This window comes from Xenopus tropicalis, chromosome 9, assembly GCF_000004195.4.
Source record: "Xenopus tropicalis strain Nigerian chromosome 9, UCB_Xtro_10.0, whole genome shotgun sequence".
Lineage (NCBI taxonomy): Eukaryota > Metazoa > Chordata > Amphibia > Anura > Pipidae > Xenopus > Xenopus tropicalis.
The window spans coordinates 82,186,735-82,205,081 of record NC_030685.2 but is presented as its reverse complement, the minus strand read 5'-3'; the positions used below and the strand labels follow the sequence as shown (position 1 = coordinate 82,205,081).

Sequence of the window (18,347 nt, the reverse complement as noted above, 5' to 3'; positions counted from 1 at the left end):
TAGATCATACATTGCTTTGCAGTTGTTGGGAACTATATAAGGTCTTACAATTATTGGGCTACAAGGCCCAAGCAATAACTGACAATGTGCTGGAACATAGAAGTATTTTAATGAGAGCTGTTATGGAATGGGCTGGTATGATGGGAGGACACAAAGGGGTCTCTGGGCTCGTGGGTGGAGGAGAAGGGTTGGAAATACTCTGCTGCAAAGTCCACTATGTCATCCGGCTTCCTCAGGAGCAAGAACTGCATGAAGTCTGCCAGGAGCACCTTCATCTCTGGGTGGCGCCGCAGGTACGTTTCATGGTCTGAAATAAATTCCTCCTGGAACCGTAGGAAAGATTACAAATAGCGATGCTTCCCAATAGCTATATACTAAAGCTGTGTATGCTGGATTTAGAGCTTTGGTTGGCCAGGGGTTAAACTGTTTTCATCAACCACTTGGATAGCACAATAGCCCTTACCAACCAGTGGCCCAGCTAAGCAAATACAAAAACGGTGAAATGATCCTGCTGCCCCAATAACTCCCTGTATTGCTGATGTGGTTTCTACATGCTGACTGGGGGTCGGTAAGACTATCAAGACGAACTGAACTCTAGGGCGGCCTATCAGAATAAACCCATACAAATCAATCCCAGATACCTTTCTGTCTAGGAACTCCGAGTGGAGCTGAAGGTCCTCCTGCCAATCCAAAGGCTTCTTTTCAAACACAGGTTTAGGGTCCTTCTCATCTGTAGAATGCAGGTGATATAAATGGGCAGCTTACCAAACATTTAGTAGCTACTCCCTCTAGTGAGGGAAAGGCAGTGTGCTAAAAATAAATATATAGCTGGATCTTTTCCACCCTGCATTCCCTTAAGTAAATCTTTAAATACAGCCTTCAAGTTAGGCAGTGATTTACAGGGTGAAGACACATGGAGCTACTAGTAGCAGCTACTTTTTTAATGGCTACTAAACCCCAGAAAATCCCTTGCCATAGACAATACTGAGAGTTGTTAAACTGAGACCGTTATCAGTTAATCAGCATTGTCTGTTTTTTTTTTTTTTTTTAGTAGCTGCTGCTAGTATCTCTGTGTGTCTTCACCATAACCTATAACAGGGAGCAGAGGAAAAAAAATTGGATTAGAAGGACCCACTCACAGGAGCTTACAATCTAAAGGGTTAAGGTATGACCCCTAACATGTCCCTAAGATTGTGCACGTGCTGTAAAGACCCTTACCTGGTTCTGATAAAATCGGCATCTCTGTGAGTTTTATGGTCACTGATGATCCAATCTGAACATGAGTAGCCAAATGCCTAGGAGGAACAAGATCGTTTGCAGTTGAAAGCTCTGTCTGGTAATGGCTGTATATAATTAAAATGATTAAAACTAAGGTTCCCCCTTTATTGTAAAGCAAACAAAGCGCAAGGGTGCGGAACCCATACCCCAGCCTGTTTAGAGAACATGGCAAATATACAATGGCCCTAAGCTTACCCATCAGACAGGTAGAAACACTGCCAGGTTGTGGGCACCTCTGGAGAATGGATTGTCCGTTCTATGCCAAAAACATCCACCGTTTGTTTGCCAATCATTTGGGTCTGCGATCCTAGTGCTGCCTAATAGAAACGGAAACGATTGTAAGCTCCAAAGAGATGAAACCAGGTACAGGTACTGTGATCTATTCTGTGTACTAATCAGTCACAGCCAGGGGGCGCCATAACAGGGCCCTGTCCCACCATCATGAAGGCTTCTGCCCTGGGCACGTGGCCCCATTCATGTAACATTACAGGGGCCGCAGGACTCACATAGGTCGACACGCACAAATTTGCCTCTTCGTCAAATGCCAAGAATTCTAACGGCTCCTTCATTTTCCTCCTGGCCAAAATGCGCATTATCAGTAGGTTGGCGGCTTCCGAAATAAACCCACACAGTGAGCTCGCTGGATGAGATGTTGTTTCACGGTGTAATTTCTGAGGGGGAATAAATGCTAATTTAGTGTCTGGAAAGAAAAAGTCTGATTCTTATAGGTTCCTCCCACATACAAAAAGCACTATTTCTGCAACATATGTATTCCCTGCTATAAAGGCACAACACACAAAAATTGCTCATAGTCTGTACAGAGAGATACCATAAAACTATGGCACATAGGGATTCCCTTGTACTAAGCACAATTCAGCAGGAACAGCCCCCGAAGTTTGCTCATAGCCTGTACAGAGAGATACCATAAAACTATGGCACATAGGGATTCCCCTGTACTAAGCACAATTCAGCAGGAACAGCCCCCGAAGTTTGCTCATAGCCTGTACAGAGAGATACCATAAAACTATGGCAGCATAGGATTTCCCCTGTACTAAGCACAATTCAGCAGGAACAGCCCCCGAAGTTTGCTCATAGCCTGTACAGAGAGATACCATAAAACTATGGCACATAGGGATTCCCCTGTACTAAGCACAATTCAGCAGGAACAGCCCCCTAAGTTTGCTCATAGCCTGTACAGAGAGATACCATAAAACTATGGTACATAGGGATTCCCCTGTACTAAGCACAATTCAGCAGGAACAGCCCCCGAGTTTGCTTCATAGCCTGTACAGAGAGATACCATAAAACTATGGCAGCATAGGATTTCCCCTGTACTAAGCACAATTCAGCAGGAACAGCCCCCGAAGTTTGCTCATAGCCTGTACAGAGAGATACCATAAAACTATGGCAGCATAGGGATTCCCCTGTACTAAGCACAATTCAGCAGGAACAGCCCCCTAAGTTTGCTCATAGCCTGTACAGAGAGATACCATAAAACTATGGCAGCATAGGGATTCCCCTGTACTAAGCACAATTCAGCAGGAACAGCCCCCTAAGTTTGCTCATAGCCTGTACAGAGAGATGCCATAAAACTATGGCAGCAAAGGGATTCCCCTGTACTAAGCACAATTCAGCAGGAACAGCCCCCTAAGTTTGCTCATAGCCTGTACAGAGAGATGCCATAAAACTATGGTACATAGGGATTCCCCTGTACTAAGCACAATTCAGCAGGAACAGCCCCCTAAGTTTGCTCATAGTCTGTACAGAGAGATACCATAAAACTATGGTACATAGGGATTCCCCTGTACTAAGCACAATTCAGCAGGAACAGCCCCCTAAGTTTGTTGGTCTGCACATGGACACAGAATAATCTAAGCCAATGTAGGAAATACACTTTACTTCGCACAATTCAGATAATATTTAAAAATTTGGTGGCTCTTGAATAAAGTATACCTTTCATATAAATTACAGTAGAAATGGCAGTATTTCTGCGACAGGATAAAATGCAATGACCGTACCTCTCCCTCTGTAATGATCCTGTTAATAACAATCTCGTCCCCTTGTCTCACTGTTTGGGTCTTCTTATCCAGAGAGTGTCCTCGGAGCTGTAAAGGGAGACAAGAATGGGTTAATGTATTTATGAAGTGACAGAACCTGCAATGGACATGACCAGGGGGGAAATTCCCTGTTTTTCCCCTTTTATCACCACTGAAACAAATGTGAGCTTATACTGAGTCACAAGACTTTGCTGCTCACTATGATAACATTTCCAGGAGCCAGTAGGGAGGAGAGCAGCCATGTGGCTCAAAGGGCAAGAGAATAATACTTGTGGTACCTTCACATACTCGTGCAAGTGCTGCTCCAGAGTCTCCAGTTTGTATGAGATGTGACCTGAAATATACAAGGAAAATGTAGTGTAATGGCAGACTTTGCCCCTTGCTGGGGGGGCTATAGAATATGTACCCCCCCACCTGTTGATCCCAGAAATCCTTACCAATAATAGAGGTGCCACATGGGACCCCATCGATGGAGCCCTGGCTGGCTGCGTGTACAAGGAAGCACTTTTCTTCCATTCCATCCAGTTCATAGTAGGCCGGCTGCACGCTGACCGTATAGGTGCCCACTTCCACCCCAGAAACGGACTCGGTCACTAATGAGTCGGCGAATAGGCAAAGATTCAGCTCTTCCTGCCCTGTTGGGGGGATACGACACCTTAGCGTGGCCCTACACATGTAGCAAATTAGTGGGAAAGAGAAGCCACTTACCGACACTGCGCAGGAATTCTAGTGCCTCGGAGCTTGCACTCACGGCCGGGACTTGGGCTAAAGCACATACAGAAGCGTTAGTTTTCCTATTGTACCCCAGTCAGGGCATTAATGGCATTAATGGGTGCCAACGAGATGTTTCCATGAAACCCAATAACAGGTTGCACACAGTATGGGACTGGCAATCTGTGGGTTCTGGCAAATGCCAGGGGGGCTGTAAGGTGCCACAGACAGTCACTATTTATTGGGCTGGGGGGGGGGCTGTTTGTGCCTCTGGGTACTGGGAATGCCAGGGGGGCTGTAAGGTGCCACAGACAGTCACTATTTATTGGGCTGGGGGGGCTGTTTGTGCCTCTGGGTACTGGGAATGCCAGGGGGGCTTTAAGGTGCCACAGACAGTCACTATTTATTGGGCTGGGGGGGCTGTTTGTGCCTCTGGGTACTGGGAATGCCAGGGGGCTGCTGTAAGGTGCCATAGACAGTCACTATTTATTGGGCTGGGGGGGGGGGGGCTGTTTGTGCCTCTGGGTACTGGGAATGCCAGGGGGGCTGTAAGGTGCCACAGACAGTCACTATTTATTGGGCTGGGGGGGCTGTTTGTGCCTCTGGGTACTGGGAATGCCAGGGGGGCTGTAAGGTGCCACAGACAGTCACTATTTATTGGGCTGGGGGGGCTGTTTGTGCCTCTGGGTACTGGGAATGCCAGGGGGGCTGTAAGGTGCCACAGACAGTCACTATTTATTGGGCTGGGGGGGCTGTTTGTGCCTCTGGGTACTGGGAATGCCAGGGGGGCTGTAAGGTGCCACAGACAGTCACTATTTATTGGGCTGGGGGGCTGTTTGTGCCTCTGGGTACTGGGAATGCCAGGGGGCTGTAAGGTGCCACAGACAGTCACTATTTATTGGGCTGGGGGGGCTGTTTGTGCCTCTGGGTACTGGGAATGCCAGGGGGGCTGTAAGGTGCCATAGGCAGTCACTATTTATTGGGCTGGGGGGGCTGTTTGGGCCTCTGTGTAGTTGAAATGCCAGGGCCTATTTTGACTCCCAGTCTGGACAGGGCTGCAAGCCTAGATTCTGCCACCCTTTGCCAGCGGTGAATATGCCACAAACCTACAAATCCTATTTCGGTGAATCCACTTTCCTAATATGACAGTGCTATTAAAGGGGAAGTTCACCCATAAACTGACTTTTTGAATAATGGCAAAAAAATGTTATTCTCAGCAAATTCCCAATATACATTCATTCCACATTTCAAGGCAAACTAACCCTTCAAAGCTTTTCTACTTTGATGCTTTATATTATTATTATTATTAACATTTATTTATAAAGCGCCAACATATCCCGCAGCGCTGTACAATAAGTGGGTTACATACATTGGACATACAGAGTAACATATAAAGCAATCAGTAACCGATACAGGAGGTGAAGGGAGCCCTGCCCAAAAGAGCTTACAATCTATAAATGCAGCCTTTATGCCCTTGATGCTTTAGGTCAGATTTTAGAATTGGTGAAATCATAAAAAAATATATTTAAACATTTCACACTCACCCTCATCTGTAGCAGCTTCCGGGTCACAGGGAGCAGGGTGCGGGGCATCTCCCAGTTCGGATCCCGGGGGGCTCATTTGGCCTTCTGGCTCCATTTCTTGTATCAGCCCTTAGATAAAATGATTAAAAAACCAAATAGTGTAATATGATGGGGGGGCCCAAATGTACCCGTACGGATACCCTGTAGGGATGAGGCAGCCCCAAAACTTACAAGGGATCCGCAGCTTTACATGCTCCTGGCCTACACCGCGTCTATTGCGGGGCAACGCGTCTCCATAGTAACAGTTTTGCCTGAGCTGCTCTACCAATATCCCCAGATACCACCCAGCGGTAATTAACGTGTATTGCAGCTCCTGTGACAGCTTTGCCTGAGCTGCGCTACCAATATCCCCCGATACCACCCAGCGGTAATTAACGTGTATTGCAGCTCCTGTGACAGCTTTGCCTGAGCTGCGCTACCAATATCCCCCGATACCACCCAGCGGCGATTACGTGTATTGCAGCTCCTGTGACAGCTTTGCCTGAGCTGAGCTACCAATATCCCCCGATACCACCCAGCGGTGATTACGTGTATTGCAGCTCCTGTGACAGCTCTGCCTATCAATCCATTGTCTCCTAGCAACCACTTTCGTGCATCGTTATCCTCCTGCTGCCTGCGCAGAACTGCCAGCCCCCCAGCTGCCGCCCCACATGCTCCGAACTCTATTCCCATGGGAGCAGATGGTGGCTGATCAATTTGTGGGTATTTATAGTGCAGAGAGAGAAAACACGAACTTTTATGTCAGATTCAAGCAATTAAAATTTCCTTTATGTGTGGGTGCTGTTTGGGGTGACAATGTGGACTCTGCCCCCCCCCCCATGGCCTCCCTCTCTTCAGGACATCTTTGTCTGCACACAAAGTGGGGTCTCCTGGTAGTTATGTCACTGTCACTCTTTTATACACATTAAAGGGAAACTACACCCAAACAATGTAGGTCTCTATAAAAATATATTGCATAAACAGCTCATATGTAAAACCCTGCTTCATCTAAATGAACCATTTTCATAAAAATATACTTTTTTAGTAGTATGTGCCATTGGGTCATCAGCCAATGAATGGGCAGAGTTCTGCCATTTGGTCCCACACTACTTCCTGTTACAGTTAGAGCTGCATCACTTCCTGTCAGCTGATCTCTGAGGGAGCACACAGCCCATCACTAAATGGCGGCTCAAGGTGTAAAATGGCAATATTTACTGATATACTGTATATATTGTCGTTGGTTAAGTATTCATTGTGGGGGTATAGTTTTCCTTTAGTCTCCTGGAACTGGAGCCCAAAACAGCACAGCGGGCTCAAGGTAAGGCCTTACCAGGGGCCTATAAAGATAAACAATTTTGTTTCATGCTGTTTGCACCCTTTGTCATGCAAAACCCTAATTATATTTACTTTAGTAGCCTCTGAGTAGCACTGCCTAGAGTTGCACAGTCTGTTATCCACAAAAATGGCCAGATCTTTCCCAGGTAAGCTGCTCTAATTTACCCCACTTTCCTTACATGACACTGCTATTGGATCTTTCCATAGTTCCTCTCTGGTCCCGGGATTAGTGAGTATGTCCTAATACCCACAGTAGGATATGGGTAGCCATTAACAGTAAAATGAAGGGACCTGCTTGCTTTACAGAGCTTAGTACAAGACATGGTGGGTGGGAGCGGAGGGACCGTATATTAGAGCATAAGAGTTCTGCACAGGTCCGGACCAGCAGACTCACAACCTGACCCACACCCACCACCCAATATGCCCAACTACCCTGATCCACTGGGAGGGCTTAGGGCCACTACCCGACCCTAACTGCAAATGTAACTGTAGGGACCCATAGGGTTAAATGGTCCCTATGGCTTTAAATCCCTACAGGTTTAGTTCCCTTAGTTGCTGGGCAGAAGGGAATGTATCTAAGTGAGTTCATTAACATGTGTGCTATTGGTTAGAAGGTATAGTGACCACATCCTGCCTGACTTTGGTATAGTGTTGGGAGAGGAGTGGCACCTTCCTGTTGTTTGCTTCCACCTTAGGGACAAGGTGGATGTGTGCTGAGAGCCCAGGGCATGGGCCCAGGCCCAGCGAAGTCGGGGAACAGGGCCCCGTGAATGAGGCATTAGATAGTGGCAGGTGTAGCTCCCTTTATAGTACACTCTAGGGGTGTAAGGCAGTTAGGGCTGAGCTAGAATGAGCACTGAGCTCCTGCATAGGATTTGCAGTTTTTCTGGAGATAGTTCTCCCAGGCCACATTGCCTGTAGTGTATGGATCCAAGTGAATAGGGAATCAGGATAGAGAATTCCCTGAGGGATCCACTACAGGGTGTGTCGCAGAGGTGAAGGGAGATTCCTGCCAGTCTGCCCGCAGGAGAGTGTTAGTCTGAATATACACTCGGTATGTGTTGCATGTACCAATGGCCTCTGAAGCTGTATTGTGAGTAACCCTGTGGATGTTCAATAAACACTTATTCTTTTGTTAATTGCAAGAACCTCTGGCGCCCTCTGTTTTCATTTTTCTGCATAGCAGCAAGAGAGGTGTAGTTGCACAACACCCTCACCTTCCTCTTCCACTTAGCGAAGGCCCATTCTGGGTAAGAGAGTACAGTGTAGCCCATGTTCTACTGGTACTAGTCCGGGAAAGCAGCTATTGAGCTGAAATAGGTGTTACATAACATATAAAGGCAATTCTACGGACACTATATATTCCCTTAAAGGGTTAAGCACTGAGGTTTGATCAGAGTTTCAGATCAACCGTTTATAGAAATAACAGGAATAGTTTTAGGAATTGCAGAGAGGGTATTTGCCTTTGCGCCCCAGCATCACAGGCCGTGGGAACCTACCTTACATGGGGTAAACGTATTGGGAGGGCTTAGGGCATAGTTGTGTACTGGCTGTGAGTGAAGAGTTTTATGTCCCATGTAACTAGGTCTATTAACCCATAGCAGCCATAAGATGTCTACTTTACAGGCAACCAGTAAAAGCTACCTGCTGGTTGCTATGGGTTACTAGAACTTGCCTGCAATATATCTATTGGGCATTATGAATTCAATTCTGTTGTGCTAAATGTTGCTGAACTGCAACCCACACAACACCTTGCCAGCTCTAATTTGTGAGCAAGATCTATGAGGCTTCGGTTTGCCCTTTGCTAAAGTAGGAAAACCAAGCAGCGAGATTGCAAGTCACTGAGGAAAAAAATAATCAGCTTTGCCATTGGTCAGTTTACAGACCAGGGACTTTTCCAAGGACAATAGGTTTCCCAGAAGACATTAGAATAGATGGCACTAAGCTTTTAATTTGGGGCCAGTCGGCAGTTACAGGAATGGGTATTTATACAGCGCAGGTTTCTTCCTGTACATTCCCAGTTGGGTCCCGCGGGACAAGAACAGGAATCGGCAAAGGGTCGGTTTCTGGAACTGAACTCAGAGTTACAGCCGCGCAGCAGCCAGAACCTTCTGGCGTCTCCTCAATAATAAGAACTCACCCCCTAACCTTGGACTTTGTTTCACCCCTCCAGGCCAGGGACCCTCAATACAAGTAAAAAGACCACTGAGAATTTTATGTGATCTGTGTACCCAGTGCTTGAGCTTTTTATTTCTACCACCAAACACCTAAACAGTGCTATGTCCGCCTAATGTAGAATTGCATATATCTATGCATGTTCTGCAGTGATCTTATTGGCATGTCTGGGGTTAATATAGTGCTCAGTATCCACTTTCTGCAGTGATGTTATTAGCATGTCTGGGGTTAATGTAGTGCTCATTATCCACTTTCTGCAGTGATCTTATTGGCATGTCTGGGGTTAATGTTGTGCTCATTATCCACTTTCTGCAGTGGTCTTATTGGCATGTCTGGGGTTAATGTTGTGCTCATTATCCACTTTCTGCAGTGGTCTTATTGGCATGTCTGGGGTTAATGTTGTGCTCATTATCCACTTTCTGCAGTGATCTTATTGGCATGTCTGGGGTTAATGTAGTGCTCATTATCCACTTTATGCAGTGATCTTATTGGCATGTCTGGGGTTAAAGGGGTTGTTCACCCTTAAATTAACTTTTAGTATGACATAGACATTGATGTATAATTTTTTATGGTTTTTCGGGTATTTAGCCTTTTTGTTCAGTGGCTCTCCAGTTTGGAATTTCAGCAGCTATCTGGTTACTAGGGTCCTTTTTACCTTAGCAACTGCACAGAGGTTTAAATAAGAGACTGGAATACAAATTGGAGAAGGAATGAATAAAAAGACACAGAAAAAAAAGTAACTATAACAATAAAATTCCGCAGAGCAATCGTTTTTTTTGGCTTTCGGGGTCAGTGACCCCTGTTTGAAAGCTGCAAAGATGTAGAAGAGAAAGGTGAATGAAAAATAATGAGGACCAACTGCAAAGATTCTAGGAATAGGACATTCTAAAACATACTAAACGTTAACTTAAAGGTGAACCACCCCTTTAATGTAGCATTCATTATCCATTTTCTGTAGTTATCTTATTGGCATGTCTGGGGTTAATGTTGTTCTCATAATCCAATTTCTGCAGTGATCTTGCTGGCAAGTCTGGGTAATAAAAGAGAATGCAAGTCGAACCCTGGGGGCTCTCAAGCCTCACTTTCACCTTAGACCCCAAATTTTGTTTAGGCTGCTATGGAAAGCAGTATCTGTCACTTTCTATTGGTTGTGACGCCTGAAACACTGTAGCAGAAGCCTGCGGATGAACAGACCTACAGGAGAGCAGACTTCTGCTGCACGGCTTCAAGTCAGACCCACAGAAGAGAAAGGGAGACTGCTTTCCACGGAAATGACGTTCACACATAACTATAAAGCCAGTAAGAATGTGGAATGAATGGATATTGGGAAGCAGCTTCGAATTATATTTCCTTTCATTATGAGAAACACAGTTTCTGGGTGGAGTTCCCCTTTAATAGCCATTTATCATGCAATTAAATCTTTATCTGCCCTGAAACCAAAAGGGGAGGCTTAATGTCTTCCTCTGCCTATAACTCAGGTCACTTCTGTTAAGGCTTCTGGCAATAACCACTAGATGGCGCTGTGGGACAGGACACACTCCCTGGGTCAGATGAATGAAATCAGACTGAGCAGCCGTGGGAATCACAGACCCCACACACAGTGCAGTTTCCTTTGCGGCCTGCTTACTCTGCTATTAAATGTAATGTAGGGTTCCGGTTCTGCCCGCATCCTGCAGCCTCCTCTTACAGGGCCAGGGCCAGTTTGGCTGATTTATACCAAACATTTAGAGATCCATACACTGTGTATATATCTGCAGATTTGGCCCATTCATTTGTCTTTTATATAGCTATTTTGGCTATTTTTGTAGCTTTTACATTGCCAATATAATGAATTAGAAAGCACAGCACCCCCTACTGGCCATTTCGGCCAACTAGCTGCAGTGGCCACTCAGTCAAAAGGAACAGCAGGTGTTGTTGTGCCAATGTCTTGTAGATTGTAAGCTCTTTTGGGCAGGGCTCCCTTCCCCTCCTGTATCGGTTATTGATTGCTTTATATGTTACTCTGTATGCCCAATGTATGAAACCCACTCATTGTACAGCGCTGCGGGATATGTTGGCGCTTTATAAATAAATGTTAATAATAATTATAATAATAATGTCATGAAGTGTGAAAATGGAAAAATATCAATTGCAAATGTGCTCAGAAGTGTGCTCTGAGCAGTTTTCCATTTCTTTTGAGGGTCTACATTTCACTTTTGAGTTAACTTTTAGTATGATGTAGAGAGTAATATTCTGAGATTGCAATTGGTCTTCATTATTATTTGTAGTTTTTTAGTTATTTCACTTTTTGTTCAGCAGCTTTCCAGTTTGGGATTTCAGCAACTATATGGTTGCTATGGTCTAAATTACCTTAGCAACCAGGGAGTGGTATATAAAAAGGTGAGGGACTGAACAAATAAATTATTTATAAAGAGTAAGAATAACAATAAAACTGTAGTATCACAGAGCAATAGTTTTTTGGCTGCCGGGGTCAGTGACCCCCATTTAAAAGCTGCAAAGAGTTAGAAGAAGGTGGTAAATAATTGAAAAAACTATATAATAAACAATGAAGACCAATTAAAAAGTTTCTTAGAATTAGTCATTCTATAATGTAATAAAAGTGGACTTAAAAATAGAATCGGTAGGGCCCACAAGGGGCTCACAGTTAGGGTAAAACAGCAATGTTGCCATATAGGTGTAACCTTGTTATAAAGTAAGGGGACCCCTCACTTAATGATGGGGGGCTTAGGGGTCCAAGAACCACGGCTTTAGGCAATTGTTAAAATGAGCACTCTGTCGAGTGCTGATCCAACCCCCCCTGGTCCATGGGAAGGAGAGCAGCCCAGGAAGTATAAAGAGCCTGAGATGTTCTCGGTTGGCTTCTTTTACTCTGAATACTGTATTCCCCCTGCAGACACCAGAGAGACAGACAGACAGAAGGCGAGACAGCAGCTTTGCACAGACGGACACTAGTGTTTTATTACTGCTGCCACTTCTAACAGTCTCACATACACAAACATAGGGGATTTCTGGGATACCATTGGGGATACCCCTGAGTGGGACGTACCACTCTGCATGCCAACGGGGACACCGAGCGGCACACTGGGGCACTCACCTTCCCTGATTTATTCATGTGACTACGATTACACGGAAGTTGACAGAGCCTGTTGTTCTGAGAACATACGGACAGACGTGTTTAGACCCATGCCAAAACTCGGGGGGAAAAAAAAAAGCCTTTTAACAAAATTATATATAAAAATTCTCAATTAAATGACAAAATCTACAGGAAATCAATAAAAAAAATCAAAGTTCTTTAGTTCAACCAATGTATAACTCAAACAAGTGAGGTATGGATCTTGGATCAGCGCTATAGATCCATGTATGTGCAATTACACACGCCTGAGGGGGGCGGGGTCAGGAAGACGTTGGTTTGCACCCCCCTCTTTCACATTTATAGGAATCCTCAGGATAAGCATAAAAACCCAAACGCAAAATAAAACCTCAGTAATTAATAGGAAAAATCATATTCTGGCCGCGAGCCCTGCAGGGGGTGTTGGTGGATTGTCCCAAGTTCTGACGGGTTGGTTTCATTCTAATTAACGACTCATTAAACATTATTATTTTCAGGGGGTGCAGGTTGCAACATGGGCAACATCCTTTGCGTAACAGTGGGCACTGCCAAGCTGTCTCCCAGAATCCAGGCCAAAGTCCAGGCTATAGAACAGTTGTTTTCATGGCTATTCTGCTGACTTGGACTGTTTTATACTTCATGGAATAGAACAGTTCATTTGTGCCCATTCTGTTCTGCCAGCTTGGACTGTTTTATGCTTTGTGATCTAGAACGATCCAGTTGTACCCACAGCTGTTCTGCTGGCTTGAACTGTTTTATACTTGGTGGAATAGAACACTTGAATTGTGCCCACATTGTACTGAGACTTGGACTGTTTTTTTTTACTTTGTGGAATAAAACAGTCCAACATGGCCACACTGTTCTGACAGCTTGGACTGTTTTATATTTTGTAGATTAGAATGATCCAGCTGTATTCCACAGCTGTTCTGCTGGCTTGGGCTGTTTTATACTTCATGGAATAGAACAGTCCAGTTGTGCCCATGGCCATTCTGCCGACTTGGGCATTTGTATTTTGTGGAATAGAACAGTCCAGTTGTGCCCATTGCCATTCTGATGACTTGGGATGTCTTATTCTTTGTGGAATAGAACAGTTCAATTGTGCCCATTGCTGTTCTGCTGGCTTGGGCTGTGTTATACGTCATGGAATAGAACAGTCCAATTGTGCCCATTGCCGTTCTGATGACTTGGGCTGTTTTCTACTTCACGGAATAGAATAGTCCAGTTGTGCCCATTGCCGTTCTGCTGGCTTGGACTGTTTTATACTTCATGAAATAGAACAGTCCAGTTGTGCCCATGGCCATTCTGCTGGCTTGGACTGTTTTATACTTCATGAAATAGAACAGTCCAGTTGTGCCCATTGCCATTCTGCTGGCTTGGACTGTTTTATACTTCATGGAATAGAACAGTCCAGTTGTGCCCATTGCCGTTCTGATGACTTGGGATGTCTTATTCTTTGTGGGATAGAATGATCCAGCTATACATGCAGCTTTACTGCGGCTTGAAGCTTTTTATATTTAGTGGCTGACCCCAAAGTAGTGTTTTATTTCCCCAATTCCGGTTTCATAAAGTTCATTTTACAATATATTCCTCTGTTCTTTAATCCAGCATGAGATAGAGCCCAAGAATATAGGGCATAACATGGCACCGGGGGGGCAGAGGTTGGCATCAGAAAGACATCACCCGCCTTAACCAATAGCAGATTTCTAAAGGCTAAATGTGCAAAACACTTTCCAATTTACCCAAATTAAACAGTAAACGTGATACAGAACCGTATCTGAAGTTCCCTGTGGGGAAGGTCCAAAACAAGTTGCTGAAAGCGGCGGTGCCATTGAGCAGCACTAGAGGGCACGAGGGAATGGGCATTGAGGTTCCGCTTTTGTCTGGACCCAAACATGGAAGCAAAGCTGCACAGATCTAATGTAGTTGGTTTACTATTATTATTATTATTAATGTTGATTCCACTGTCCGGCTCTCCGGCCCACACAACAGTTCTCTTGCGGCGAGCCCACGGGTCTATCTCTCTTTGAAAAGGTCCTTCCTCTTTCGGACCTCTTCCAGAACCCGGGCGCGAAAGTGATTCCAGTCCTCGTTGGCCCCTCGCTGGAGGTCTAGAGCTTGGTGCAGGTCTCTGCAGTGGGTGCGCAGGAAAGGGTTATACTCCTTCTCTTCTCCGATGGTGGACGGGCACTGCAAAGAGAACAGGGTGGGTCACAAATTGGTAAAGTAACAGGTTAACTATTCGGCATGGCTGCGGAGATGTTGGTTGGCCTCAAGTTCCAGCATTGATACTGACACCACAGGATTCTGGGAATTTGGTGTGCAAAAAATAAAATCATAAATTTAACATACCATACCAAAAAGGGAGAGGTATCTCAGTGCACCATGGTCACTGAGGCACCATGGAGCACTAAAGTATCTTGTCCTTTTTGGCCCCTTAGAAACCATGGAGCACCAAAATATCTTGTCCTTTTTGGTCCCTGAGGAAACTTGTAGTACTAAGGTACCTCTACATTTTTGGCCCCTTAGGGACCATGTAACACTTAGTTACTGCTGACTTTTTGGTCCCTAAGGGACTATATAATCATAGTAACATAGTAAGTTAGGTTGAAAAAAGACATACGTCCATCACGTTTAACCCTAATGCCTATATATAACCTGCCTAACTGCTAGCTGATCCAGAGGAAGGCAAAAAACCCCATCTTAAGCCTCTCTAATTTGCCCCAGAGGGGGAAAAAATTCCTTCCCGACTCCAAGATCGGACCAGTCCCTGAATAATCATTGTGGTACCTTTTTGTTTTTGGCCCCTTAAGGACCATGTAGCACTGAGGTACCCCTATCTTTTTGGCCCCTTAGGGACCATGTAACACTTAGGTACCCCTGACTTTTTGGTCCCTGAGGGACTATATAATAATTGTGGTACCTTTTTATTTTTGGCCCCCTAAGGACCTTGTTGTACTGAGGTGCCTCTGTTTTTCTTGTATGGTATGAACTTCGGATAAAGTTATGATAGTTTTTTTGTGCAGCAAATTAACCTTTTCATGTGTGATACTCCCAACTGTTTGTATTGATACACAGGATACTACAGAGAGTTGTAGTTTTACAGCCAGAAAGCTACAAGCTGCGTATAACTATCATAACATCAAAGATCGGAAGGCTGGATACTATTGTGCTGGATAAAAATAAAGGGCGCAGATGTGTCTTCCAAAGGGAAACTAAACCTAAACACAGGCAAATCCCATATAGAAGAGCATTTCATAAGATTTTAGAATGTTGCCGAGGCTTTCGGCCTTAGAATGGCTTGTGGTTGGGGATACAGCAGGATTTGCTACACGGTGGGGGGCAGTTATACTGGCGCTGGGACACATTATACAGCTGTATATACCTTGGGGTGCAACACTTGTACTTCTGATTGAAGCCCTTTCATCTATACGAGTTTGTATATGGTTTTGTATTAGTAGTTAATTCTTTGATGTGGCCGAGGATGCTGTGTGGGCCGCTATGAGTATGCACGGAACCCCCCCCCCCCCACAGAGTCTGCACATTATACAGTGTCCCACTGAGCCACTTGCACCCACTCTCCCCCATCTTCTCACCGTGCTCTTCTTCTCAAGTCTGCGGTGCAGAACCCACTGACACTTCTTGTCCCGGACGCTGTTCTCAGGCTCAACCACGGCTGCAAATGTCAGGTTGTCTGCCGCGTACTCGTGGCCTGGGAAAGTGCAAGAGTGCAAGTGAAACAAACACCCAACTCAGCTGTATATCTATAACATATGGGCATTCTGTAGCTCCTTCTATTGCCGCCGGCTCCGGCCCTTTAAATTGTAAAGGTTACAATGCTCTGTGATTGGTCAAATACTTTGATTAACTACAGGTTAGTGTAGGGCTGTGCCAAGTCTAATGATCTGATTGGCAGGTTAGTGGAACCTAGTGCAGAGCTGAATGCTCTGACTCATTAAATGTTCGTCTAATTTGAGAATGGTCAAATGATTGGTTACAAGTCAAAGTAGCAGAATAAATATTCTAACCCTCTGATTGGCTAGAAATTAAGCCCCGTTTATGTTCTAATATTCTTATTGGTTAGAGAATATGTTACAGCTATAACTGGCTACTGATTAAGAGTTAACAGGATTGTTCACTTTAGAATTCACTTTTAGTGATATTGTACAGTAATTTGCAGTTGGTCTTTTTTTTTGTATGAGTTTATTTATTAGCTTTCTTTAGCAGCTTTCTGGTTGCTAGGGTCCAGTTTCCACAAGCAACCAGGCCGTGGGCTGAATGAGAAACTGGAAGATGAATAGGAGAGGGTCTGAACAAAAAGATAATAATAAAAGGTAACAATAAAACTGTAGCCTTACAGAGCAATAGCTGGCTATTTGAAAGCCGAAGGAGGCAATAGTGGGAGAAAAATAATTCAACACCTATTAAAAGAAAAATCAAGACCTAAAAGGTTAATTTAAAGCTGTACTACTCCTTTAATATAACAGGAAAAGAGGCGGTAGATAATCTGCAAGGCATTGTAGGAAGAAAATATTACATTTATTTTTAATAAATGGTGGATGCAATGCCCCCGTATCTTCTGTATGGAAAAATGTGATCATTAGCAGTGACTGTTCCCTTCATCTTCTCTCCCAAAGCTGCCCGAGGAGCTCTCCTTTCCTAATGATTCACTTAATGATCAGCAGCTGCCAAGCTGAGATAGGTCCTAATGAGCAATAACCAACATACGGGGGCAGCGCTTTCCTACCTAATGATGCAGGCAGAAATCAATGGATAAGAAAAATCTATTGGGTGAACTGAACTCGGTAAAAGAAAGGACAGATTAAATGAGCCAAGCAGTTGGCTGCTGCTGCACTTTAGAGATAGGGCTGCAATCCTGCCTTCTGTCACTAGGTGTCACCCAAGTACAATTTCTTATTATTCCTATGAGAGAAGGCTCAGTGCAAGGAGATGATGGTTCTTACACACCAGGCCAAAGGAGAGTGCTGTCATTAAGGGACGCCGCAGTGTCCAGGGAAGCGAGCATGGTCTCTGCTGATCCCTCAAACATTCTCCCTGCAAAGAGAAGAAAAAGAAAGTGCATGGTCATAATGGGCAAGATGGTCCCCCCTGGAGTGGGCAAGAGAAAATGCCCAGTGGTTTGGCGCCTGTGCTGCCATGGAAACCTACAGAAATGCCACAATCGTGAGAGATGAAGGGGAAGGGTGGGGGGGCTGAATTAGGAATTTGTGACATGTAGGATGGGAGAGACACAATCTGCCATGGTGCATAGCAACTGCCATTGCATTCTGGGAAATGTAAAAGGGCAATAGGGGCCACAGTCACAAAACTGCACATTGTCATTCACTGGAAATCAGACAGATTTCAGTAGCCAGCAACAGCAATTAATTCATTACAGATATTAATGGATGAAATCTCTAAACACTAGGGGTCGCCATGGAGTCTATACGCAATTCTTTATTTTACATCGTCAGAAAAAAACCTTTAGTATTAAAGAAGGACCTAGTCTAAGCAACTTTTCCACTGGTCATTCATTTTTTTTTTGTATGTTTTTATTCTTAGCCTTCAGCTAAAAATTGCACTTTGGCTCTATGGGGGTCACAGACCCCGGCAACCCAAAAACAAATTAACAGTTGTGTTTACATTTATTGTTACTGTCTTTCTTTTCAGGCCTCTCAAACTGCAGCCTGGTTGCTTGGCTAATGCAAACAAGCAAATAAAACTGTTCCCTGTACAGAATGACCAATGCGCAGGTGTTTTACCAAACACAAACTTAACGTGAGGGAAAACACGACTTACAGGAAAGTGCCTCTGGGGTAAAGGTGCTGGCCCTGTTTGTAACAGAAAACATATCCCCGGGCACCGCAGAACAGCACAAACAACACAGGACACAGTTGTTCTACTCTGGCACGTATTATATTGATGTTCGTGCCCCGTTTATATTTTTCTTTTATGAAGATGGTTAAGTGCCAAATAATGACAGTTACACTCACATCACTTATGTTATATCTTAAAGGGGAACTTAAGCTCAACAAAAAACTACGCTACAACTGCTACACATTATGCTTTGGGGTTCTATACCATTCCTAGGCCACCACAGCCCTTTAGTGGGGAAGATCTGTT

General features: G+C 44.6%; 2 protein-coding genes across 3 annotated transcripts in view; both read right to left on the bottom strand.

Annotated features, from left to right (window-relative positions):
- Nucleotides 1–90: 90 nt before the first annotated feature.
- Nucleotides 91–6,022, bottom strand: catip (ciliogenesis associated TTC17 interacting protein). Its single transcript, XM_002933935.5, has 11 exons — nucleotides 5,801–6,022; nucleotides 5,591–5,698; nucleotides 4,044–4,100; nucleotides 3,773–3,970; nucleotides 3,614–3,669; nucleotides 3,297–3,383; nucleotides 1,785–1,949; nucleotides 1,474–1,595; nucleotides 1,219–1,295; nucleotides 642–730; nucleotides 91–323 (listed from the first exon to the last, which is right to left on the bottom strand). The coding sequence occupies exons 2-11, from the start codon at nucleotides 5,682–5,684 to the stop codon at nucleotides 108–110; spliced, it is 1,161 nt and encodes a 386-aa protein (XP_002933981.1). The 5' UTR covers nucleotides 5,685–5,698; nucleotides 5,801–6,022; the 3' UTR covers nucleotides 91–107.
- A 6,028-nt stretch (nucleotides 6,023–12,050) lies between these two features.
- The window catches only part of pnkd (PNKD, MBL domain containing), a 45,978-nt gene continuing 39,681 nt past the window's right edge, over nucleotides 12,051–18,347 (bottom strand). For both annotated transcript variants that reach the window (XM_012969999.3, NM_001113019.1), the window contains 3 exon segments: nucleotides 17,193–17,279; nucleotides 15,821–15,936; nucleotides 12,051–14,414 (listed from right to left, as the gene is read on the bottom strand). In XM_012969999.3, the coding sequence (XP_012825453.1) occupies nucleotides 14,241–14,414; nucleotides 15,821–15,936; nucleotides 17,193–17,279 (377 nt within the window). In that variant the 3' untranslated portion in view covers nucleotides 12,051–14,240.

Coding starts and splice junctions, on each gene's coding strand:
- catip (XM_002933935.5), bottom strand. CDS start 5,684: ATGGAGCCAGAAGGCCAAATGAGCCCCCCGGGATCCGAACTGGGAGAT. Junction 4,101..5,590: donor GGAAGCTGCTACAGATGAGG/GTGAGTGTGAAA, acceptor TATGTGCTTTAG/CCCAAGTCCCGGCCGTGAGT. Junction 3,971..4,043: donor AGAATTCCTGCGCAGTGTCG/GTAAGTGGCTTC, acceptor TCCCCCCAACAG/GGCAGGAAGAGCTGAATCTT.